Genomic DNA, 16437 nt, shown 5'->3' on the forward strand with positions numbered 1-16437 from the left:
GCACTCCAACGATTTTGTGTTTTGTGGCACATGTACCGTGGTTCTGCCTATAGTGATCTGCTCCTGCTTAGGCCCTGCTGTATTATGAAATAAAGCAAATAAATGCATGTGACTTTAGTGAGAATCACGCATTGTCACCGCCTTAGCAGCTTGCAGAAAAGAATTTCAGAGGGCCGAAAAAAAAAAATCAAGATCGGCAGAAAATTGGAGGCCCACATTTATCCAGGAACAGGGAGATGTTCTTGTCCCTGCGCAGAACCTCGCGGTTGCATTCATCGTAGAGGGAAAACAGAGCATCCAGCAGGCTGTCCCGGCTGGCTAGGTGGCGGTTCGGCAGGGAGCAGCTGGCCCGACCCAAGACGAGGTGGTTCAACTTGGTCGAGCGCAGGGCAATCGGCTCCCGGGCAGGACTCTTCCCATTGCCAGCCACCAGCTTGCGCCATCTTGTCCGTCAGACTGCACAGAGGACATTCGGTGAATGAATGCGTCGTCCACCTTCGTCCCAGCAATGAAAAAAAAAAAAAAAAGAGGTGCTAACCATAGAGAGTGACCCCTTCCAGTAAAGTTTCCTTGACTTCTGCCTCAGGAATATCATAGTGCTAGTTTTTCGCTGTTTCATTGACGTATATACAGATTCATGTGGCTACAAGCCACGGCCATTGCTAAAGACTCGATAATAGTGGCAAATACCTTTTGTCATTTCTCCTGCATGGCAAACACATGTAGATTCATTCATTCAACTCTACTAGCTTAGGCTTCTGTACGGCGCACCAAGTAAGGAATCGGCAGAACAGAACGGAAGAAAAGAACAAAACACACTGCACTTATAAGAGAGCATACGCCTGTAAACAATACCTAATTTACTGGATGAATGGTCACGATGACTATCATACTTTTTTATTAAAGAAGTTGTCAGGAAGATGGAATTTAGGCTCATGCAGCATAAATGAAAGTGCCCATATTTCGGGATACAAACTCAGAACATATGCGATTGATCAATGGACAGTTTAGAGCTGGTTTCTTTCATGCAAAGGCGAGTTTGCTTAACAAAACCATTTTTAAAAAGCAAGTAAGTGCAAAAGCTTGTACGCCCACCGATTTATCTCCGAATTAATTTTGACCACCTGTTTTTTTTTTTTTTTTTAACATGCATGCAAATCTATTTACATCAGAATTTCTGCATTTCACCCCCATCAGAGTTTCTTTTTCTTCTTACTGCGGGTAGATGATTCCATCTTAATGGTAAAAGTCGGTTAAATGGGTCCTGCAAAACTTTTACAGGACCTATTAAAACTTGGGTAACACACTGAATTGCAATGCCTAGCAATGAACATAATCCCACAGAAATTTTCGATAAATACCTGATGGTGACGGAGATATTAAGAGTGCAACGTTTACTTTGCACATTCCTCTTCAACATGTTCCGTTTCAGCTATTGCGGCACTGATAGCATTGCTCTGCAAACTGCTCTTCTTGTTTTTTCTTAACCCTATCTATACTGCAGGAAAGGAAAGTTCCAAATTCCCAATATGTTTCGTAACATGGTCTCATGACTAGTATACTTCTCATCGACTATACTGGCACAAATTCTGGTGATGGCTGCACTCTTCAGCGGTAGAGAAAGGGTTAATTAAACCTAAATCAAATTCCGTGATTTAACGTGCCACACAATGTAGTGTGGGATCTCCGAATAAATTTTGACCACCTGTTTTTTTTTTTTTTAACATGCATGCAAATCTATTTACATCAGAATTTCTGCATTTCACCTCCATCAGAGTTTCTTTTTCTTCTTACTTGCCTTCAAGGCCACCATCGGACAAAGGAGCCCAAGAGCAACAAAGGAGCGTTGACAGGAGAGCGGGATGCATTAAGAACCACCGCTTCCTCATTTGCTAGAAGAATTAAGCATGCTTATAACGCAGCAGTTTTCGTACATGCGGACTTCATGATGCCGTTTTGCAAGCACCAATAGTGACAGATGCAACTTTCGCATTTGTGAGAACCTAGCGTTAGACTGAGTTATTCTTGCCGTCAGTCTGCTCTGGTGAAAACAAAGCAAAACAAACTAGAAACAGTTTCCCTGTAACGTTTGTCATGTTCAATTAGAAAATTAATTATGGCATATCACATGCCAGAACCCTATGATTAGGGGGCCCTCCGGGTTAATTTTGAGCATCTGGGGTTCTTTAATGTTCACATTCTAGTGTATCTGAAGTCGTTACTGTACCAAAACAAAAAATAAGAAGGCGGGCCACCGTGATGTGTCTGACAATCTAAGTTGTTATTAGTTCGCTGTCCACACTGCATATAAGATTTCAGAAGTTCAGCACTCCGAACATCGAAAACCACATGCACGAAGGGGCTTACCGCAGATTTGCTGCACCTGCGAATGGCATACACGGGCTGTCATGCTGACTATGATGTCACTGACAGCAGCAAAAGAGACTGTGCCTCAAAATCCGCGAGAAAGATCGGGCAAAATTTTTATGCTAAAATGTGAGTTTCCTACTGCGGTACAGTAGACTATTTGCCTCGCATGTTCATGGCAGCATTGTCTACAGATTGTGAATATTTTCTTACCATGTTCAACAAGCGTTGCAGTTCCCCTCTATAAGAGTAAGCTATTGCAAGATTTTTTTTTTTTTTCGGCGTTTGTAAGTACCGTGTACCAGTTTTACACCTAAGCTTGTAAACGATAATTTTTTTTACCATGAGTCGTCAAAACTTTGCTTATAGCACTCTGTGAACTTCAAAGGAACCACCTGCTAGCTAAATTTTACTGCCACTAGAAGTGCGGCAGGGAGAGGGAGGGGAGCTTCGAATGACTGCGACTGCAAATACTGGGCCAAGCAGCTCAGTGGTAAGCAAGCAGCCACAACTCTCTTTTACTCTCACTCACAGCCGAAGGCACTCCTGCTAAATTCACAGATTAATGCCACTGAGCAGAACACTGAAAATGCTTACTTCTGCACACCCTACACACTTATACATGGGGGGTCGCTGTTTTTGACAAGCTCTTTCCATTCTGCCCTGTCAGTACACTTTGCAACGTAAGTGTTTCTTGATGCGGTCTTTACACTTCATTTTTTGATTGGCTTTGATTCCTCTCACCACCAGAATTTATATACCCGTCCCGTTTAACGCCGATGTAGCTCTCGTCTCTTTTCATTACATGCTCAGAGCATTTGTATTTTCTCTGTAACATTTGTTACAATGTCCATGACAACGATTCCTCTGACTGAGTTGTTGCCAACACATAACTTCTCTTGCAAAGATTATGCATTATAGCGCTTGAAAATGCTAGCTGATAACTAATGAGGTTTGACTGCTAGCAAACTTTTCAAGACTAATTTATGTGAAATGTTTTACACAGTAAACGGCGATTACTTGTCTTCATTGACATTTCCAAAATGGTCCACAAGAGTTTCACAAGTGTAGCCATATGAAGCTTGATCTGATGAAGGATGAGCCTTTCACTAGGCCAAATTATTTTTTAAGGAAAGACGAAAAACGTGACACATGAGATTAACAACTTAGAAACGAAAGACCGAAAGAACGGCTTTTTTTATTGTTTGGCGCGCTAGTTTTATCATACCATTCACCAGATGGGCCTCAATAAAAATCGTACAAACATCACGCTGCAAATGAAGACAACCCCCGTTTCCTCGACTTAACAACTCACGCGATCAGTAGACAGGGACGTGAACGGCGCACTTACTATCACACATAAACAGCGCAGACGAGGGATCGTTCTCAAAGAAACAAGGCGCGCCTACTCCATTGATTCGGCACAAAATGAGTGTTTTCTTAAAGCTCATTGTTGTCGAACAGCAAAGCTTATGCAGGAACATATTTAACTTAAAAAGCATGCAAAGCTTGTTTAAATGACAAAGCAAATTGGGCCCACACTGACTAGTGAGAACTATCACAGGGAGCGCTGTAGGAAATACGAATGGTTTCCGAAGATACTGAAAACGATGATAGAAGCAATATACTCGCAATTTCCACGCTATATCACGCTCCAATCCCTTGCGAAGTTAAAATACGATACCTGTTTATTGATGGAGAATTTCATGCGCGTCAGAGCGCTCCCACACCAGACTTCGATCCGCTAAACTCCGCCGCCTCCATCACCGCCTCTTCACTTACTATAAATGGCAGTCGAACCAAAAGAAATAAGCGAAAGATTCCAAAGCCGTCGATTTTCAGCTACCGCCACAGATCGTTCGGCCATATTTACGTCGAACATTTAATGCTACTAAGTGTACTTAAATTTAAAACAGAATAATTGCCGCGGCGTCCGGTGCAGCGGCTTCGGGAGGATTTAAACCGAACGACCATTCATTGTAACGGTTCAGACAGCAATAACAATTGGGTGTCAAATCATTTTGGACTCGAACTACGGCTGAAACGCGAGTGAAGTATCGCGTTATAAGCTTAAACTTACGTCGGCGATGACCAGTAGCAGCTAATCCATTGAAGTGAGCGGTTTCTTCGAAGTTACCGCGAGGTTTGTGTTCAACTGCATTTAAACAACTCAAATACAAAAAGAAGCGACGCTCGCCAGCATCAGTGTTGCCAGGACAGACGGTTGGATTAGGCTGTATTTGCGCTAAACTATCACGAGCCAAGCGCTTAATTTATTGATTTACAAAAGTAAAACAATGTTAGGGTTAATTTTATTAGCTGAGGATAAAATATTAAACCCGTTACTGCAACGCTTCGAGATGTTGAACGTAAGTTTGCAAGGAAACCTTAGGATTGGTCAAGACAGTCGTGACGACAAAATGACGTTTTATAACAAAGTGACGTCGACGCACACCTGGTGAGAGAGGAGGAGACGCGGCGGACCGCGAGACAGCGCGCGCGCGCGCGCGGCGGGTTTGTAACTTTTGTGTGATTTTCCGGCGGCGGGTCGACCTCCTCTCTCTCTTGGCCACCGGCGTCAGGTAGCGAAGCCGGGCGAAGCGGCAAGCTCGCAGTTGCGTACGGAGCGCGGCAAGATTCGGGACGTCCGATGAAACGTACGCTCGAGACGTACGCCGTGTGGCATGGCTTCGTGACTCGCGCGTCTCTCCTGTTCCGGCGGTGCAACTTGCGGGAACACACGGATTCACCCACGTGCTAGATTTGACATGAAGAGCGGCGGCAACCGCATCGCCGTCAGCAGCGCTATCCAGCAGGTGGCAACAACATTCCTTCAGCGACGCCGGGGTTGATTGAGCTTGTGACAGCTGCGGCAGGATATACGGTGGTGTCGTCGACGCGCCACTTCTTCGTCTTGATGGATACCCATCGGCGGCTTGCGACCGAATCGCCGGTGTCATTCACCTAAACGAGTCGCCGTACTATACTACTACGCTTGCCGTTCGCCTGTGCTTGACACTTCGCCGCCGCAGATCGACAGACCTCGCTGGATTGTCGGAGCGTCCCATGTGGTTGATGCGTTATGAGTGTTGTTGAGTGCGACTGCGTGTGATTGTTGTGCGCGACGCAGCCCTTCTCTGATGCGTGGCGGTGAGTACTGTGATGTGTGCGTGCCGGCTGGAAGGGATGCAGCCGACGACCGGCGCTAGTCACTCGCCCATGCTTGGCGAACTCGAGGATTACTTGCACGAGATCCGGGGCCGGGACGTCGTGCCCGACGATGACGAGGCGGACCCCGGCGACGTCTACTCTCAGCTGGCGCAGAAGGAGAAAGACCTTCTGCTGGCAGCCGAGATCGGCAAGGAGCTGCTCGAGCGAAACTCGGACCTCAGCCGCCAGAATGAACGACTCACCGAGGAGTACTCGAGGAAGCTCGAGGTGAGACGCACGCGAGATGCTCGAGAAAACGCGTGAAACACGACTTGTGCGCCAAGTTGTGCTCGCTGAACGTCTGCTAGCATGTATATACTCGATCCTACTCCAAGACCGAGGCTCTGCGCTTTCAAAGATTATGCCACAACGACGTGTGTGGAATGGTTATTGACAACTAGTGAAAACATAAATCGTACCACGAAGCACCAATATTGAGTAGCCTGGCGGTGGGTGCAGTTTATAAACAACGGGTTTGTTTCACGACCGGCTTGAAATCGACCAGTGAGCGAGAGCCGCTGCTTCTTTATATGTGCCTGATCGGCTACGAGGTCAGCCAGCAAAATTGAAATTGAAATCGTTAATTACAATAATCGCACATGAAGGCCTTAGGTCCCCAAGTCGGATAGCGTTACGACGAGTATGAACTCCCGTAAATGTCATCTACGTTCTGACACCGTTCCTTGGCATCACGACGATGAGACGACCAACCATCAATAGATCCACGCCGTTCACATTTAGTGCGCTAAGGTAACTTCACTTAGCATCGATTAATTCATTAATGTCCCGCGTGTAACATTTAAGACCGAGGTCTATATGGCACGTCTTAAGGACTTGTCCGAAATGGTCCTACCTCATTGAAAAAAAAAAAAAAAAAAAAGCGAGGGAGCTGTGTGGCTAACGGCTCCGGAGAAGCGCTTCCCGGCGTGTTTTTCATCAGTCCTCGCTTTTTTTTTTTTTTTTTTTTAAGCCTGTCTCGCGAGTTCTTCAACTGACGCACAACTCGTGCTCATATTTTGTTACTGACTTCGAGGTAAAGTGAGCTGGAATAACTGCAGTTGCGGCTTTCACCAAAACCGCTCGCAATGCGAAAAGGGGGGAACAACGTTCCAGTTTCCATGAAGAATGCGCGCGGGGGAAATTTTTCCGCGCTTGCACGCCGGCTGACAGCCAGGTTTTGCGGGAGTGCAGCCTCCACCACTGCAGACATACTGCCTTCGCAGCGCACTTGTTGTGGCGCGAGTGAGTCACACTGACGAGCGCTTGGCCGCGATCGCGCTTATCTCCGGGGATCCGCAGTGCCTGTCTGGGAATCCGAACGCCTGCAGTCCTCGATCGCTCCAGTGAGTGCTGTAAGCCTGCCGATTTGCGAGCAGTGCACCATCGAGAAATATGAGCACGCGTTCTTACCGTTTCGAGGACACCTTTCTGCCAGAGCACTGAACGGGTTTTAACATTCAATTGCGGAGTTTAACGCCTCGAAAAACTGCGCACTTGGTTACTAACGAGAGGTAGCGGAGCTCCGGGCTCCGGGTTAGTTTTGACACTTCTCGAGAACGTCCTGCTTTCACCCTGTTTTATGGAAAGTAAATTCAGATTAAATTCTGGAGTATTACGTGCCAAAAACCACGATCTGATTGGGAGGCACGTTATAGTGGGGGAATATGAATCAATTTTGTCCACCTTGCGTGGGTTCTTTAACATGCACTCTAAACTACACGAGCGTTTTTTCGTATTTCGCTCCCACCGGAGTGCCGCGTACCGCCGCGGCGATTCGAATAAGTTACGAACAGGGCGGTATAGAGTGGATATAGATAAACTATCGAAAAAAAAAAAAAAAAACAGAACGTCAGTGTTCGCTTTTCATAGCGCTGGCCATGCGAAACACGCGCAAAGTCTGGCTTTTGTTTTTCTCCCAAGATGGCGATTGGTTGCTACGGCAACGAAAACAAGAGTTTGGAACGAGGCGCGTGCCCTGGATCGTTAACCTTGATGGACGTTTCCAGACCGCGGGCGTGTCCGCTCTGTATCAGCTATGGTGCGCAGGCGTGCAGTATGTGCCGCGTTTATCGAGGGACTTTCATTGCGCAGCAAAATAACGTGGATTCCCAGTAGTAGAGCGACCGTGACGGAGACCTGTGCTCAGCGAACGACAAGATTGTTCCAATGTGGTGACAAGTGAAACACCGTTCGACGGCTTTTGACCCCCGAGTCTTATTGTACTTTGCATACTACTACTCACTCACCCAGCGTTTGTTGTCTCTAAAACGAAGGGAATGAACGCTATACCATTCGTGCATTGTATTTTCACTGTTGGTTTGTGAGCAGTAAAACAGCCCGGAGCAGACGCGTGTTCTGCATTGCACTTGCCTCTCATGGAACGAATCTGAAATGGTCTATACGGAGATGGCTTCTCTTGTTCTTGCGTGGCTCTCCCATTACGTATAGCATGGTCGTCGCTGTTGTGGCTATTTTATTACGACGTCGACCTTTCTCTTTCCGTCCCCTGCGTCCAATTACATTAGTGCCAGAGACAGTGGATCGGTGGTCGTCGCAATGCGCAAATGAAAAGGAAAAAAAAAAAAAAAAAAGCGCTTACAGTGCAAGTGCGATTGGGTTGCGGTTGCAAAATCGTTTGTATATGCATGTATATACGCACAGCTGCTGCGAGCTGATGTCGTACGTATTGCACGCGGGATGCATAGCCTATACACAACCGCCGGAATCGCGAAACCGCTCCGCGGGTTCCTCTGCGTGTGGCTGCAGTTAATTAGGGGACCGTTTCACGTGGCCGAACGTTGCGCAAGTCGAGAAACATTGGTTCCTCGCCGCCGCTACATCTTTGATTTTTCGTTTTCCTTTTTTTTTTTCCCCCTAGACTTCGCGCTATTGGCGGTTGTGGTCACGACGGTGGTAATGAATCATCGGAGCTAAATTCAATTAGCCGCGCTCCTGCGCCGCACATCGAGGATGTAGTGCCGCTTGGATGTATTGTAAGTATATAATCACTTGAATACAGCCTCTAAAGTGGACAGGGTTTAATGGATTCATTAAGGATGACGTAGAGTGCGTGACAACGCATAATACGCGCACTCATACTTCTATACGCGCACTCATACGCACACTCATACTTCTTCTATGACGATGGTAACATCCAGCGGTAACGACCGCTGGATGTTACCATCGTCAGCGTGTAATTGCGTCCACAGCATGGGAGAGATCACCTCCCAATGTTCTACGTTTACCGTCGTCCTAATCTAATCGCGCCGCTCTTTTCCCAATACTTATATATAGCTGTCATATTCCCGATATCATCACGGCTTTGGGTATCTGCTCAGTCTGTATTGCATAGAACACCAGTTATCTGTTCTGCATGCACCACATCTTCCTCACTGGTTCAGCTGGAGTGCGTGTTGCGAGTTCGATATTGCGCCCCTAATATACATGCTGCTCTTCATACCTCTATGCGTTGCACGTGTCAGAGGGTTGAGGATCCGTATAATTGTGTGTCATATCCGTCTTCCATCGTTTCCCTGACTCCCACCCCTCTTAGGCCCAAGAGCCATCCCGTTTGTAATAAAGATGTTTCATTCATGCATATAGGATAACCGGTGGTCTTTTAGATATTCTGAGTGGATGCCAGGGAAGCCGGTAAGGGCAGTCGCGGATTGTAAAGAACAAGATGGCGTGATGAAATTAGTAAATTTGTAGGCATATGGTAGGATGGGGTCAGCTAATGCAAGACAGGAGTAATTGGAGATCGCTAGGAGGAGGCCTTCGTTCTGCAGTGCGCAAAAAAAAAAAAAAAAAAAAAAAAAAATGGGCTGAAGGCGACCTGTAATGATTCGTGATCTTTATTTGACTTGCCGCGAGTGGGAGGACGACTGCGAAAGACAGAAAAGGATCGGTGCGGTCTGCGCTGACTAAAATTAGGACAGGTCTGAGCCTTGTGAGAGCGGATGTGTTTGCGGAGAAAAAAAAAAAATACCCTGACCATTCCCTGCCGATTCTCGAGAAACCGACGGGAAACGGGCCAGCTTGCGACCGGCACACCGCACTTGTAAACACCCGAAGCATGACTGCATTTCGTCGAGGAAATGTGTAATCTCTTTCAACTGTAACATGTTCCCGATGCCTCCCGAGTCGTTAATTTCACGAATGCGTGCGGATGTTCTGCCTGGTATACATTTTTCGAGCGGCTGGTGCAGTGCTAGGCCGCGGCGGTGATTCCCGAAGTCTGGGCGTTCCCACGAACAAGTGCACTGTGGTCCGCGAAAACGTTTGTGTCCACTTCCTCTCGCGTACTACGCGGGAACACTTTTTGGCTAGCTGGCGTGACCGCCACGGGCTTGAGTATAGACTATATCCGCCGGCAAGTGCGTGCGCCCCATATTAATCCACGATCGCGATGTGATGCGTGATACCGTCTGTTTTTTTGTTTGTTTTTTGTTTTTTTTTTCCTGTCCTCAACGTTGGTTTCATTCGACTCGCCCGCGCATTTTTCGAACCAACAGTTTGCCGCAGTTCGGTGTCAGTTATGCGTGGCTCGTGCAGAACCAGCCCGTCATCTCCTTGGACTATGCAGGGTGTCCCAACTATCATGCACCGAGATTTAAAGATACGCAAATGCCAAGTATAGCTAATTAATAATAATTAATTAATACATAATTAGTATTAATTAATTATTTAACTTCTCAAATATTATAATTAAATGAAAGGTGTCAAGGAGACAAGTATAGAGCAGCATGAAAAACACTCGATGCTGCTTTCTGTTGCTCAATACGTACTACATAAAAGTGTTATCGCGAGCGTGAAAGATGTCCGCGAATACACGCAAAATTGCCCCGCGACTGGCCGCTCGAGGCACTTCAGAAACGTTCGTCTGCTCAGATTTAGGTGCGCTTTAAAAACTCAAGGTGGTCAAATTTAATTCGGAGGCCTCCTCTATATACGGCGTCAGTGTCAGTATCATAGCTTCCAGTGTTGCTTTGGCAAGTTCGATCCCACGCGAACCAATAAAAACATCCACACACGCGCGCACAATTACAAGAGAGGGGAAGAAAGCGCAACTGTCCTCGTAAAACGTAAGCTCACGACGTGCTGTCAGAAGCGTAAATGACAATCGGTCGCCAAATAGCGGGAACACCTTGCCCCTCTGATTCCCTTTGCGAAATTACCCGCAGGAATGTCTACGCTGCTTATAATATGGATCGTCTAAAGACAGTTAGTGGAAACACGACCTTGTTGCTTTTTTTGTCGACTGACGTCTTTATAGACTGTCTGTAAGTGTACATCTCTTGCAAGTGGACTGCGATAGACCAAAGGAAATGGTCTGACCAGCTTTCCTTTTTCTATGAACTTATTTAGTACACTTCGTATAGACGAAGCACAAATCTATAAGAGAGCGAAGCGGTCTACAAGTCTTTCGACAACCGCTGACTGGGTCTGAATTCGTGCTTGCAAGGGGGCGTACAGCGTAAACGTAGAAGACGTCCACGAGGCCAAGTGTTCGCGACGTGCCGAACTCGCGAGCGTGAAAGAGGGTCACCAACGCGCACCGCGACAGGCAGGGAAAGAGGAAGCGCGAAAGTCTTTCTTGCTAATGCCACGAAACTTTCGCCCCACAAGAAAAGCGGAAAGAAATAAAAGAAAAACGCAACCGGCGCGTCATTCGACGGTCTTCGCACGAAACGTGGCGGTGTTGCACTCTTCTTCTCTGAAAAAAAAAAAAAAAAGAAAGAAAAAAAAAACTTTTTTTTTTCGATGGTTTATAACCGCTCGTTGGCGTCCGTCCGAGTTCAAAATAAAGTGGAGATATTAAAAAAAAAAAGACAAGGAAAACGAAAACAACAACAGGAAAGGGTTTTGGGAATGCCCAAGCATCGCTGCTTCGAAGGACACACTTACCCGCGCGCATGCACCACACGATCAAGCTGCGCGCAGGCCATAATGCGCCGCGCACTTATGGCTTTCTTCTTCAATTCCCCCGTTTCGTGGCGCTTTCTTTTATTTTCTTTTTCGATCCGCAAGCGGCCAACTTCTTTCTTTCCCCGCCGTTCCAGTTCAGCTGAGACTCGACTCGGCAGCTGCTGCTGCTATCCGCGGCACGCACACGCACGCACAAACACGCGCGCGCGCTCTAACACGGGGCTGATATGTAGCTAACGTTATATGGACGTCCGGTCTCGGCTCCTGGGTGCGTGACGATCCTTTCTCGATGGCTCCTTCTAAGCGAGAGGTAGGCTGTGCGATGCCCTGTTGGGAGAGGGAAAGCAACCAGGTATATAACCCGGGGAATACGTACGGCCTTCAATTCCCCCCCCCCCCCCCCCCCCCCCGGTCTTCCTGCCAGCAAACTTTCGTTTTAAAATGTTCCTTTATTTGTTGTTCGTACTTCCTCCCTACTTCCTCTGTGGCATTAGAGTTGGGAAGGGAGAAGCGGAGGAGGAGGGGGGACCAGCTGGGCTGGCGGCAGGCACCAGAGAGGTTGAGTGGTGGTGGTAGTGCGAGGGAAGCGTTGATACAGCGGTATATAACGCAAACCCCGGGTGTTTCATTTTATTTTATGTACGACTTTTTAACGCACGGCCCGCTGTGTACGGGAACTTCGAGGCTCGGGCCCGAGCTCGCGAACTACTTTTAATTTTTTTTTTTTTTTGCGCCGTTGGCTTTCTCTCGACCATCCGGTGTGCCTCGCTGTTTCTTTCGTATTTCACTTTCTTTCTTTCTTTCTTTCTTTCTTTCTTTCTTTCTTTCTTTCTTTCTTTCTTTCTTTCTTTCTTTCTTTCTTTCTTACCAGCCACGTATACACGCTTTGAAATGGGCTACGGGCCGACGAGCTCTCCCCCCTCCATCTGCAACACGCCTGCATCGGCGCGTAGCGCATATGGCGGCTTCTTCTGCTGCGCGGCTCGCATTGTGCGATGCGCGAGCCGGGTGGCTGGGTAGGTGGAGGGTGGAAAGGGGAGTGCGCGTAACGTTGAGAGACGTGCTGGGCGCCGCAGAGTTTTAGCACCGGGGTGCAGCACACGGGTCCGAGGGGATAGCTGCAGGCGGTGATGGAACGCCGAACGGGCCGGAGACATGTGTGTGGAGATGCGCGCGCTCTCAACGCGACACCCTCGCGATATTTCTTCGCGAGCCGAGTAAAGACGAAAAGGAAGAAAAGGCAGGCGCGCGTGTGCGGAGCGCCAGAAAGGTGACGATAACCGGAGGCGACATTATGGACAGATGTCCGTCCTGTCCGTGGAAAGCTGACGCGCGTATAACGCGCGTATGGATGCTTTATATTGGCGCGCAAGAAGTCGGTATACATAAGACGAGCGCAGCAGCTGGTGGATGTAACCAAAACGCAGAGACTGGGTAGCGCGAGCTTCCTTCGCGAGGAAACGAAAAAGCGTGCCGTATACTTCTGTGGTGCCCTCAAACTTGTCAATTCTTTGTTACGTGCTCGTAATTAAACTATTGCGTTCATTATTATCGTGCATTGGGGACTATCCGGTTTCCCATTATTTTTCGATGGTTTCAAGGTAACCTTGATCTAAAGCCTCCCCCCCCCCCAAAATATATATATATATATATATATATATATATATATATATATATATATATATATATATAATAAGCGTAAATGTCCTCTCATTGTTCAATTAAGGCGTGTTCAGGTTAAGTATGACGGTTACTGTATACAGACGACGCGAAACGCCGACGTCATGACCGCATTGCGAATCTACCGAAGCGCAAACGTGACAAGGCACAAACTGTCGGCGATATATGGCCCAAGGCCATTAGCGTGTTTGCAGCTCCGTGAATGCGGCGGCGACACTTCGCTGCTGCCTTGTTTATAAACGCATCTTGTGGGATCGAACGCGTTGCCTCGTTTCCCACGGGAGCAGCCATTCTCCCAACTGCGGTCAGCCTTGTGCATAATATACGCCGTGACGTGTGACGATCAGAGGGACAAACGCGCGAGGCTGGTAATCTCGCTGCGATGACGCAACCGCGCGTCGCGTCGTTTGCTCGTTCAATTTTGCGAGACACAGCAATCTCCGCACTTGTACTCAGGAGGGATTTGACGATCCTTGATAAGCTCGGCAGTCTTCGTTTTATGGTCTGGAAAAAAAATAATAAAGCACCCTCTCTTCTTACCCTCTTGTCGCCTGTACAAAGAGATCTGTGTCGCGAAGCGCTTTCGCTTTGAAGTTTTGATGTTCTCGGTCCTGCTGTGCTTTATTATTCTTTTTTTTTTCCCTGGCAGTTCATATTTCAAGTATACACGGAAGGGGCTCATAGACCGCCAATTGTCAACTCGGTAGAACGTTGTCTTTATCCAAAGTGCGCCTGAGAAAAAGAAGTCAAGAACAGAAACAATAACAACAAAAATATCAGTGTCGCGGTTTATGCTGTAATGAACATGCCCCTTGTTCGGCAAAACATGCAATTAGAAAGAAAGAAGAGCCGAGCGGGGCTCGAGTTTTGTGTCGATGAGTTTACACGATAAAATGAAGACGTTGTATACTCTCGCAGTAGCGGCTTGGAGACCGGTGGAAACACGAGGCAGAGCTGCGGATTTGATTGCCGCTATAACGGTGGCCGCATTGCTTGAAAATGTTTGTGCTGAGATTTCAGCGGCGCGGTAAGCGACACCACGGGCCTTCAAAATGAATCCAGAGCGCGCTCCTTCATCCTGCGCCTCTCCCTCTCCTCCTGCCATATTTATCTTCTCTCGCAGTCAAAGTGTAACTTTGGAACATACAACTTAATCAGCCACCCGAGTCAGACAGTCGCTCAATCAGTCGATCTATCGATAAGTCAGTGTACGGTTATACCCCTATTCCTCAGATATGTCAACAGGTGGAAGAGGAAAGCGATTGGTGGGAGACGAAGAGCGCAGTAGCTTTATCACTATATCACTGCTCAACGGCGTTGAGGGGGCTGGGGCGGGAGTCCGTGCCCATCTATATATACGGCGTGGATCTATATATACGCGTATAGTGTTCATGTGAACTTAATACTTCAGCGGAGAGATCGTTTCACGAGGATCGCTCTGTGCGTACCAGAGCTTGAAGAACGGTATACACTATTGGCGCGCATAGCACATACATTGCACATTGTTCGGCATATCCGAAGAGTCGGCTTAACCGGAGTTTACTGTATACGTGGCGTAAAGCCGCAGAAACGTCTTGGCGCGTCGTGTTCGCCAATTCGTTTCCGTGCTTCCCCATCGTTACTCGCCGTATATAAAGGAACCACCCCATAAACAGATGGGCGGAACGACGCGGTAGCGAGGGGAGGGGAAAAAAAGAAAAAAAAAAAAAGGAGAAGTAGGAGGAGACGTCGAAAAATTGCGGTATAAACGAAGTAGAAACGGGTGCAAGTAGGAAAGACCCTGCCTTCCCCGTCGACGACGAAGAATGTGGCCGAAATTTCCGCTTTCGATAAAAGCAGGCAGTGCACGCGGCTGCATGGGCGTGTGTGTGCGTGTGCGCCGAGGCTGCAGCCAACCATGGAGAAGAGAGCTGCTGGTTTGCCGCGTGTCCTGTTTGCTCCCCGCGCCGTGGCCTTTTCCACTTTATACTCTCGGGCTTCCTTTTACTTCGCTTACTGGCTGCTCATTCGCCTGCCGTGTTTTTCCGAACCAGAGTATGTATGCTCCAGCGAACCTGAGCGCATTTCCGATGATCCTTTTCTGATCGTCTCGTGCGTGACGTCTTCGATGGAGCTTCTCTTCCCTTGGCGGCCATTCTGTAACTCCGTGATCGCCTATACTATAAAGACCGCCTACTATCTGCCCTACTCATTACACGGGCTGCCGAACTCTATTCCTTCTCTTAATATCAACTATGATATCGACGGTGCAGTGAACATTTAACTTTTCGGCGACTTCCGTGGTTCGGAAGCCTTTGCGCCCTCGGACTTCGCGATGTCGTTTAATCTACTGCTTCGATTCTGTACAGGCACTTGTGCTCGACGTTGTTATAGAATCCAGTATAACGTTGCTTGTGTCCACGTTGATCGTCTTATCACCGCGAGAAAAAGAAAGAAAGAGAAAGGCCTTAGATTCGGGAATATATACGGCATACTTCATTTTTTCTTTCTCCTTCTGACGGCTCCACTGGGATTCTGCTCCTTACCGGCCGGTGGTCCTGGATTAAGTTTCTTTACTTCTTCTCTTTCTCGTGCCTCTCTCTGTCTCGCACTGTTCTCTACAACCGTGCTTCGCACTTCGTTTAACTTACCCTAACCCACCGTGCTTTTCTTTCCCGACTTTCACCGCGCCAAAAAAGCAGGGGTTCGCTGTCTCCTTTGGCGGCGGAGATGCCGCGCTGTCCCCCCCCCCCCCCCCCCCTTTTTTTTTTTTGTCTCTTCTTTAATTCCTGCCGCGGGCGAAGCGGAGCAGGAAAGTAACGCTTTTGGAGAAGGCACGGAGCTAGCCTCGCGGTTTTGTCGCGACGCCGTAATGTAATTAGCGTCACAGAAGGGAGTTGCGCGGCGACTGCTCGCGACGAGGAAGTGAATCTCACGAGGAAGAAGAACAAGAAAAAGCAGAGAGAACGGTACTATGAGCCGGATTGTGTATACAAGTCCGCTAAATGGGCGACGTAATCAGCTTTAAGAACTGGATGATAAGCGATCTTTTCCTTGGTCTGTTCACAGTTCGTCAGCGCCACGCGCCGTGTCGAGCATCGTGGAACGCGCCTTTCCTATGCGAAAGCTTTCTTTCTTTCTTTCTTTCTTTCTTTCTTTTTTTTTTTGCTTTTTCCGAGGTTATAATGCTTTTTCCGAGGTTATAAGTCAATTAAGCACAGCAACGACAGCGGATGTATCATAACTGCTTCCCCAGAGTTTCCTATAGGAAAA

General features: G+C 47.8%; 2 protein-coding genes across 3 annotated transcripts in view; one reads left to right on the forward strand and one right to left on the reverse strand.

The window, feature by feature from the left end:
• Nucleotides 1–5435, reverse strand: part of LOC125944447 (citron Rho-interacting kinase-like) — a 27660-nt gene extending 22225 nt beyond the window's left edge. Inside the window, exons 1-2 of the mRNA XM_049664949.1 lie at nt 5410–5435; nt 217–443 (exon numbers count right to left, since the gene is read on the reverse strand). Coding sequence (XP_049520906.1) covers nt 217–443; nt 5410–5435 — 253 coding nt within the window. The remainder of the gene's footprint in view (nt 1–216; nt 444–5409) is intronic.
• LOC119446886 (BICD family-like cargo adapter 1) overlaps nt 4851–16437 on the forward strand; it is a 177228-nt gene continuing 165641 nt past the window's right edge. For both annotated transcript variants that reach the window (XM_037711466.2, XM_037711467.2), the window contains exon 1: nt 4851–5805. In XM_037711466.2, coding sequence (XP_037567394.1) covers nt 5530–5805 — 276 coding nt within the window. In that variant the 5' untranslated portion in view covers nt 4851–5529. The remainder of the gene's footprint in view (nt 5806–16437) is intronic.

Source organism: Dermacentor silvarum, chromosome 3 (genome assembly GCF_013339745.2).
Source record: "Dermacentor silvarum isolate Dsil-2018 chromosome 3, BIME_Dsil_1.4, whole genome shotgun sequence".
Lineage (NCBI taxonomy): Eukaryota > Metazoa > Arthropoda > Arachnida > Ixodida > Ixodidae > Dermacentor > Dermacentor silvarum.